Raw genomic sequence first — 9,795 nt, 5'->3', positions numbered from 1 at the left:
ACATCTATGATCACGTAGGACTTTTTTTAGCCCGTAACAGCTGGTAAAAGCAGAATGCACGTAAGTGGAAAGAGCAATTTAATGTAAAGCACCCATCTGGCATTGGGGTTTTGTGCCACAGTTCTAATTCTGTTACCAAACCTGTCCAGGCAGCACCACAAGTGACTTTTGCAGAGATCTAACAGCTCTTGTGGCCCCACATCAGAATTGACCACAGATTTTATGGACTTGCAGCTTAAAAGTGATGCATTTTGAAGTTAAATTTCTAGCTGTATCTGCCTAGATAAAGTCTAACCTCACAAACCCCATTTTATGCTAAAATCAGCAGATTTGGCTGCCTGAGTTGTAAGAGCTTGACCAGGTGGAAGTCATCGGCCGTCAAGTGTGAACCCAGACTCTGACAAAACCCCTTCTGGGGCTGGAGCATTTTGATGGCAGTTTCCTGCTGTTGTTTGGTTTGGAGGGAAGTTTGCTTCATGCCAAGGAGCTGGCCTGGGAACCCGGGAAGGTTTGCCTGAAGTCCATTAAAAACAAGGAATGAGAAAATGAGATGGTGACTGGGAGGCTTTTGCTGAGGTTGGCTCCATAGTGCGGTGCTTCTCCTCTTCATTAAAGCAATTGGAAACACCCGGCACTTCTTCCCCTTGTTCAGTGTAGGTAACTCATGTCAGGTGCTGTGCTGGTCATGGGCATGCTCACAGCAAGACAACTGCCCAAGCAGGGCTTTCCAAGCCCTTCCACACGTGGATTTCAACCCTTCCACCTTCCCATGGGTGCAAGCTCTGGAGGACGACGTTGCGAGTGAAAGCTCGGGAATGTTTTGCCATTCCCATCTTCCCGGGGCTCACGGTGAGAGGTGGGGTCGGACGGGGGGTTCTCGCACACGTTGGCTCCTCTGTAGCTCAAGTTCAGAAGGCCGGCGGCTCTGGCACCTTGCAGCCCTTGTTCTGCTGGGCTGCAGGAGTGGCCTGAAGCCACCCTTGGTCTGTCTGTTTGGGACATCTGTGGGGTGGGTTGGAGGCCTGGTCACCCCATGGACTGTCAGGGGAACATCCCAAATCCGCTGTGAGCTGCAAGTAACTTGGGGCTGCGCTTGGCTCCTTGTTCACCAGTCACTGCAGTTAAATTGCACGTGAGGCTTCAGGGAGAGGCAATGGGGGGAGCGGGATCTGTTCCCGGTTTTCTAAACGCATTTCCCTCCTAGCAGCTCGTTTCTTCAATCAAGGATCCATCGTGGCCAAATGAGGCAAAGGAGACAGGGAAAGGCAAAGGGCCAGGAAGCATGGTCCTTCCGGCGAGCACCGTGCTCCATGTGCAGATGTGCCAGGTCTACCACGTTCCTCCCCTGCTCCGGGATGTGGTGAGTGCTGGGACCTGCGTTAGGACCTGGTTTAAATGACTGGTTTTATACCAGGTCTGTGCTCTCAGTGTCATTCATTGCTCTGAGTTGAGCAAATTCAGGGGTTTGGTCCCAGTCGGTGTTCCAGGCAATCCCTTCCATGGGGAGTGGGCATCCTTGGGGCCATCCCAGCCTCCCCAGCCAACACATCACGCAGCCACATCCCATGAGGGCTCCTTCCCCAGCCATTTACTGCATCTCACCCAGCTGCTGGTGCCAGAAGTGCTTTTATTCCTCACGTCCAAACTGCAGCCAACACCTTCCCAAGTGCAAGAACCGTGTCCGCATCCATTCCAAGCTCCCAAAGCCACCTCCTGGCTCTCCTCCAGCCCAGGAATCTCTATCAATCACGTTTTAAATCACATTTATGAGCAGGGAAAGAATTGAATTAACATCAAAAGCCCCCACGGATCGAACACTGGGCTGCCTGCATTTGCTTTCACACCTTAATTCAATAAAACCCCTTAACTTTAATTGACCTGAATCACCTCCAGCATTCCAGTGTGCTGGAACTGAGGGTCTTGGATATCAGGGGTGCTGGGAGAACTTTACTGCACTTCTCACTGACTGCATGAGAAAGGGAAGACAAAAGGTAACAGCACCTTTGGCTTTATTGACTGTTCAGTGAGAGGGCTCATGGTAAGGGCACAGTTGAAAGTAATCCCGCAATAAAACAAATCTCTAAAGCGAACAGGCTGCGATAGGGGCAGATAAAGGCTGTTGGGTCCGCACTTCGGGCCGTCAGGAATGAGAGGTGGAGCCGGGGCAGGACAGGGATGGCCCCGTGGAACCCCAGTGGCTGCAGATGTGCAGCTCCTGGGTCAGGTACGTGCCCTGGTCGGGTGCCCGCTGCCAGAATCACTGCTGTGACCCCTGGTGCTGAGCACAGCCCCTGGTGAGCCCCAACCCCATCCTCATGCCAGTCCCCATCCCCAGGGGCCATGGCATGTGCATGGAGCTGCCCGATGGCTCCGGCTGCCTCCCAGGGCTCCAGAAGATGGGTAGAAACAAGGAGCGGGGCAGGTTTCTGTTTTAGGAGGAATTGGGCAGTTTCCACGCCTGCTCTCACACGGGGCCCCGCTCGCTGCAGCTGTAAGGGTTGGACCATCAGCGCAGTGGCCATCAAAGGGAACCCCCTTTTCCAGAGGTCAGACCAATGAGTCCCCTGAGGAAGGTTTATTGGGGCCGGGAGATTGTGTGGAAGTGTTTAAAAGCCCAGAAACCAGCCCAAATGCAGTACCCAGGCCCTGGCAGAGCAGCATCCTCCTGCCTGTGGTAGCACAAAGCCAGGGACACGGTGCCCATGAAGCCACTGAAGCCAATGGCGCTGCGGGGCCGGGGTAAGCCGGGGACAGCCCGAAATAGCCACAGTATTTCCTGTCCTTTTAAAGCTTGCTTAAAGAGAACCCATTTCCTGTCCTGTCGGCAGCAGAACGCAGAGCAGCCACCGCTGCAGCCGCAGCACACCTGAGTCCCCTTGGGATGGGCAGGCTGAGCCCTGCTGGGACCTGGGTTTTGGGCATAGCCATTGTTCCTCAGTGAGCCAGGGCCTCACCGATGCCAGCAAAGAAACAGCCAAACCAGGGCAGTGATCAGTGTCCACATGGTCGTTATGTTGAGTTAATCTCAGCTCCGAGCATCCGTTTCCCTCCCAGCACCGAGCCCTTTCCCTGTGCTCCCGCTGCTCTGAAACGGGCTGGGGCGAACCTGATGTTGGTACAACAAAACTAAGCTGTTTTCTTGCCTCTCCTCAGTCAGCTGAAGGAATAAACCCCCTCCAGGCCCCTGCTCCTGATTATTTTTGGAAGCTGAAATAAAACAGCAAGGGCTGGGATACAGCAGCTATCCCAGCCAAGTGCTGGTAACAGGGACTCTCATCCCCAGAGCCTGGGGCTCAGGCAGCCCCTTGCTCCTGGGGCTTTTCCTGCTTTTGGCCTTGATTCCAGCCTTTTCCACAGGGATCATGATGATGCCCCTCACCTGTACCTGCTGTCAGTGCAGGCAGGAGCAGAGCAGGCTGTGCTGGCAGGAGGGCTGGGAATGAGCATTGAAATCACACCTAAACTGCCTGAACTGGAGGAGCTTTTTTGATGCTTGTAATTTCTGTTTCACTTTGCCCCTGGGGGTTCATCCTGCAGCCTGTGCATTACTTAATGGAGCCCTGATTCCATGAAGTTCCATCGCAGCACTCAGGCTCTTTGTCACCACTGGGATCCAACACTCTGTTCCCGGGAGGTCTGGGACACGCTCCTGCCCACCCTGCAGCAGGGACCTCTCGCGCTTCTCCGCAGGTTCCCCAAGGCTGGCTCCCATCTGCAGCACTTGCAGCCTCTCTTCTCCCCCCACCAACCACCCCAACCCAGCTGGGGAGGGGTGTTCAGAGCAGGGAGGCTTTGGGGTGGCTGGGGAAGGTGTGTGCTGTGTCCGTGCACAGCAACAGCTCCCAGCGCGCAGCAGCGAGTGGAACAAAGCCCCCTCTGTGACCACAGCCCCAGTGCCTTGGGAAGCAGCGCAGGGCCCAAGATGTGCTGCTCGAGGGGAATGATAAGGAATGGCTGCAGCTATTCCAGACAGGGTTTTCCCAAAGAAAACCTGCAAGGCTGAATGAAGGCCTTAGAGCAACCTGCTCTAGTGGAAGGTGTCCCTGCCCGTGGCAGAGGGTTGGACCTGGATGAACCTTAAGGTCCTTCCAGCCCAAACCAGTCTGATTCTATGATGCAGCAGCTGCTGGAGGAGCTGCAGGGGATGGAGACAGGTAATGCCAATAAAAAGTGCCACCAGTGCAGTGCCATTGTGGGAAGGAATGTGTTTATTTTAAGATACACTCTTGTTTCTGAAGAAGGGTATTTTAGCAGCCTGCAACAGAACTGTGAACCAGAGGGTGAACCTGCCCGCTCGGCCTTGGCCAGCCTTGCCGATGCTCACACGAGTTTCTTGGGATAGAAAATAAGAAGATCCAAAATTCAAACTGTACACCTTTATACAGGGTGCTCAGCCAGGCTCCCTTTATACACTGCTGTACATGCTTGGGATAACTAAGTGCAATTGTATTCAGAGCCAATACATCATCCCAGCCTACTAATGAAGATAAGATGAAAGCTGTGGTGAAAAGAAGCTGCACAGATACACAGGCAAATTTAGCTTATTGCATTCCCGATACTCCCGAGTGCATTTACCAAGAGAGAGAGGAGTGGAGCAAACAGAGTTTACAAACCTTCCTGGTTAAAGGGCTCCCTGTCTTACACCAGGGAGTATCTCTCCAACTGAGGGACTTTGCTTTGCATCAGCTCTATTTACAATGGACTTTGCAACAGTGCAATTAACCAGCTCACTCACGTACTGAGGTTGTGCAGGATCATTGGCAGCTGATTTGAGGCGCTCTCACAGTAGCCCAGTACTACAACAGCTTTCAGGAACCAGCAACGCAGTGGCCAGCCAAAGCTTATTGCTGGTTCTTACACCCGGGTGTCTCTACACAGCAGTCACAATGGGGGCTGTACCTGCAGCAGCCTCTGACACACTCACAGGGATGCGAGCAGCAGCTCTGCAGCGCTTCCAGCGGGGTGGATTGTCCCATGGAGCAGGGTGCGTTGTGCCATGGCGAGCCGCACCGCCAGCCAGCAGGCAGTGGGGACCGCAGCGTGCTCAGGAAACGTGCTCCCAGGAAAGAGCCCTCCGGGGGTACTGGAGCTCTATTGGCCGACAATAGACACCATAAAGCAGCAGCAGCAGCAGCAGCAGCCAGGGCATGCTGAGGGTGAGGAAGGAGTTTAAAACAGGGAAGAAGAAACTGGAAAGAGAGGCACCTCCACCTCCTGCTCTCGATAACTGCAGGGGAGCGTAGGATGGAGCAAGAGAGCAGGGAGGTGGCCCAGCTCCCGGCCCTGCTCACACTGGTTTCTTCAGTCCCAAAAGCCCTGATGGGGCTCCAGCCACGGGAACCCCGCAGTGCTCCTTAGCAGCAAACCATTCCCATGCTCCCACCCCTCGTCCCCTGCCTCTCGGGGCTGTGTCTCGCAGTCCAGGCACACTCGGAGCAGGATACTCCCATCGAGCCTCGGCTCCCGGCGCCACAGGCACTACCTCCTTTTCCTCATGCAGGTTTCGAGCCTTCCCAGCTCTTCGTAGGCCTGGTAGAAAATGTCAAAGTCCCTGGCGCTCCAGCCCCTCCAGACAGCCAGGCACCGCTCCGTGGTTTCGCTCTCAAAGCAGCACACAACCGTGTCCTTTGCTATGAGAGCAGCATCCACCAGTGTCCTGGGAAAGGAAGGACAGAGCGGAGAAGGGCATGAGGGCTCTGCTAACACAGCGCACCGCTGCTCGCGGGGCACGCACTGACTCACGCGTCCCTTTCCAGCTACTGAATCTCTTTTTATAAGCTGTAAATCCTTGAGAAAGGAGAATGTAACAAAGAGAGAGATCAGGAACCATGTCACGGCAAAAGCAAGGGCCCAGGGATGTGGGAAAGGATTTGAAAGGGATTCAGGTGTCTACACATGCTGGTGGGCGCATGTCTGCGGGATGTTTTGAAGTTGCCCTTAATCTCCTGGTTTGCTGAATCCACAGACTCTTTTGCCTGCTGCCAGCTGGGCATTTTGAATACAGCTTCATCGTGGCACAGCTACAGGCTGCCAAGAGCTTCCACAGCCTCAAATACAGTGTGGAAGTGGGATGGAGCCCAGCTCTGCCAGCTCAGGGTGCAGGCCCCAAGCCCAGCCTCAAGGCATGGCTGTGGCAACAGCCCAGGGATCCACAAGGTTCCTGTCGGAGTCCTGCGTGACAGCATCACATTGCATGTGCTTCCCTTCATGGTCTAAGAGCGTCTTACCTGACAAACAACAGCAGCTGAAGTTGCCCTGCAGATACCCCAGCGGGAGGAGGCCAGGCAGAAGGTGATGCTTTTGTCCCTGCAGGGTTCAAGGTTCTTCCCTGTGAGGGTGCTGAGGCGCTGGCACAGGATGCCCAGAGAAGCTGTGGCTGCCCCATCCCTGGCAGTGTTCAAGGCCAGCTTGGACACAGGGGCTTGGAGCAACCTGCTCTAGTGGAAGGTGTCCCTGCCCGGGGCAGGGGTTGGAGCTGGATGAGCTTTAAGGTCCCTTCACCCAAATCAGCCTGGGATTTTACGACTCTATACAGGAGTCCAGCCCTTGCTGGGCTCTTTCTACCTCTCTGACAGCAGATGGGGGAAGACTGGCCCCAAACAGTTTCCCCAGAGAGGCCCCAGATGGGGAGCACTGGCAACAAGGGTTGTCCTTGGCAGCTGGTTCTATCACAAACTGTCCCTGAGAAACCATCTCCCTTCCCTCACCTCCCCAGCCTGCCCTGCACTTGGAGGAGGCCGCAGTGTTGGTCTTTATCCTGCTGGTAAAACAGGGGGAGTCAGTGGCCATCGTGCCTGAACCAGCCAGGCAGCAAAGCGGGGCAAGCCTGAGACAGCCACATCACTTCACCTTAACTCCACACCTAACGTGGGTAAAGCTAAATCATCCTAAAGATGACATAATCCTAAAGAACAACAAAGATAATGCTCCTCTCCCAGCTAACTGACAAGGACACTCACACTGAAAGTAGAGGGATGGCAGGAGAGCTTTGATCTCTTGCTGTGTTTGCCCAGCAGTTATAAATGATAATTTATAATCCCTCGCAGTCCTTAACCTCCATTGTCTGGACATAAATAGCACAATCCCAGACTGGTATTTAAGTGAGCAGCAGGAACACCCCCATCGCTCCAGCAACTATTTATTTGCTTGGACCCTTGTTCAGTGTATGAAACATTTTAAGTTAATGTATATAACTGCTCCCCCCTGTGCTCCAGGAGCCTTCCCCTGGCCCGTCACTGCCAACAGCACAAAGGTGCTCATTTAGAGCCAGAACATCAACCTGATCCACGTGAATGCAGCCACAGACAAGCACCGTGCTCTGCATAAATACCCCTCTTGTTCTGAGCACGGGGCCTGAGGCTGCCAAGCTCCACTGCTCCTGTGCCAGGTGCCCAGCACCAGGCAGGATCAGACCAATGTTCATCACATTGTGCAAGATGGTCCTGTGTGTCCTTATGGGGGCACTTGGTCTCTGTGGCTCTTGGAGACCAGGCGGTGGTCACCTATGTCATGCTCTAAGGGCAAGCACACGCCTTGATGTGCAACCAGCACCTGCATCTCCTCTATCTGGGACCCTCCCAGATGCTGCTTAAAGCCAAGAGGAAGCTCCCAGGAGCCCCTGGAGCCTGCAGAGACACATTCTGCCACCCAGTCCCCCCGTGGCCCTGGTGTGATGGGCACTGCCCCGTGAGCCTCACCCGTAGGGAGCCAGCTCCCCAGCCTTCAGCACGGCGATCACTCTGCCCCGCTGGGTGCCCGATTCCTTCTCCAGCCCGATAATGATGATATCCCCTCCTCTCCTGGAAGAGAAACAACGGAGGTGTCACATGTACTCATGAGTGGGGACAGCTGAGGAAGATCCATGCTGGATACCCATCCTCTGCTGCAGCTCCTCCTGCAGTTATACAGCATTTTGCAGGGAGAGGGGCACTGCAATGCCACTGAGGGGCATCTGGAACCCACTGCAGTGAGAGCCCCCGGGACAGGCACAGTCAGATTCCCAGTGGTTTCCATCAGCTCAACAGAAAGCAACAGGACTTGCCTGTGTGTGAGCAAGGAAGCTGCCTGCTGCTCTTTATTTCCTCAGTAGCTGGGGAAACAGGGCTGAGACTTCTCACCCACCTTCTCATTCTGCTGAAATCAATCTGGCATGACCCGAGCTGCAGCCAAGCTGCTCAACACTAGATAGCTTTAAAAAGGGGTAGAAAATCCATGTACTATTCTACTGGGAACAAAGTTTCTTGATCCTTTTGTCCAGGTGAATCATTCTGGGAATGCAAAAGCTCCTGAATTATCCTGAAATAATCTCATGTTCAGCCCCAGAGGGATTTTGATGAAGTTACTTTGATAAGTGACCCGCTTACCTGGGGATCCATATGAGGTCTTTCACTGGAAGAATCTTGACAGCTTGGAGATGCTGCATGTTATCCCCCATCGGCATAGCATCGTGATCCAGGGAAGCCTTCAGCTCATGGAATTTGTCAGACTCATCAAAATCAGCGGAGAGTAGTGCACTGGAGGAGCTTGTGGGGGAGCTGGGCAGGCTGGAGGGGCAGCGGGTGACCCTGTTAGGAGGCGAGGAGGAGTAGGAAGACACAGAGCAATAGTCTGTGAGCGAGTCCTGGTGGTTCAGTATCTGGGTGCCAACCTCTGGGCTGTAGATAATGCTCATGTCCGCCAGCAGGCTGCCCTCCGTCGCTTTGTGGTTGATGGGAGCTGTAGCAGGGATGGCTGCTGAGGGCTGCTGGATTGTAAACATGTCCCGGAGGGGGCTGCAGTCCCCGCAGAAGTAGCGTGCACAGAGCTGGTAGGTGGCAACGTGATACATCACCAGGAAGTTGCTTTTATCGTCCAGGCACCACACCACCTCCTCGCCGTGGCACTCGGAGGTGCAGGTGATGGATGTGATCACCGAGGGCGGGCTGAAGGGCTCCAGCCTCCTGCTGATCTCCATCGTGGCGCAGTCTATGACGAGGATGCCGGGGCCGTTGCTGTACCAGACCTCGGCCCCGCTGCTGGTGATCTCCATGGCCTTCACGGGGTACGGGTTCTGCCGGGGGTCGTCGTCAGGAATGTTGAACTTGGACCTGTTTGCCGTGTGGGAGCACAGGTAGGAGCAGCTGTCCCCTGGGACGCCCTGGGCCACTGAAAACACTGCCACGAGTCCGTCCGACAGGCCGGCCAGCACCACGTAGGAGCTCTGCAAGAAAGAGACGGCACAACTGCCATCTGGATTCTTTACTTCTCTGCAATCATGGAATGGTTTGGGTTGGAGAGGACTTAAAGCTCATCTAGTTCCAACCCCTTGCCACAGGCAGGGGGGGCCCACCCTCTATTAGACCATGTTGCCCAAGTCCCTGTCCAACCGGGCCTTGAACACTGCCAGGGATGAAGCATTCAATACAAGAGCTTTCAAGTCCCAGAGGCTCTGGCTGCCTCTCTCAATTCTACAAGTACACCAGTAACTTACCCAAATCACTCAGTGATAACAGCAACATAAAAAGAAGTCATTACACAGAAGCTGCTGCAGAGCCATACTCCTCTCACCCAGTATTACCTTGCTCTTTATTGGCAAGGGAGGACAGACAGACCTGGCAGCCTGCCCTGAAGGTTAACAAATTCAAGCTGGAGTATGTTTGGAGACAGCCATCATGATCCTAGGAATCCAGCTGCAGAAACCCGGCTCGTTTCCAAAAAGGAGTAAAAGCTATTGCTGTCGGTGTAGGTAGGAGAGGAATAAGAGAAATGCAATAGAAAAGGAAAGAGAGGGAGGCAAACAAGAGGATACAGTGATTG

The 9,795-nt window shown here is 54.3% G+C and overlaps 1 protein-coding gene across 1 annotated transcript in view; it reads right to left on the bottom strand.

Moving 5' to 3' along the window:
* Positions 1–5,455: 5,455 nt before the first annotated feature.
* LRRK1 (leucine-rich repeat kinase 1) overlaps positions 5,456–9,795 on the bottom strand; it is a 73,866-nt gene continuing 69,526 nt past the window's right edge. The window contains exons 31-33 of the mRNA XM_010011361.1: positions 8,364–9,199; positions 7,698–7,799; positions 5,456–5,656 (exon numbers count right to left, since the gene is read on the bottom strand). Coding sequence (XP_010009663.1) covers positions 5,479–5,656; positions 7,698–7,799; positions 8,364–9,199 — 1,116 coding nt within the window. The 3' untranslated portion in view covers positions 5,456–5,478. The remainder of the gene's footprint in view (positions 5,657–7,697; positions 7,800–8,363; positions 9,200–9,795) is intronic.

This window comes from Nestor notabilis, unplaced genomic scaffold (assembly GCF_000696875.1).
Source record: "Nestor notabilis isolate BGI_N333 unplaced genomic scaffold, ASM69687v1 scaffold26353, whole genome shotgun sequence".
Taxonomy (NCBI): Eukaryota; Metazoa; Chordata; class Aves; order Psittaciformes; family Psittacidae; genus Nestor; species Nestor notabilis.
Note: the sequence above shows the minus strand (reverse complement) of the source record. Positions and strands in the feature narration are given on the sequence as shown.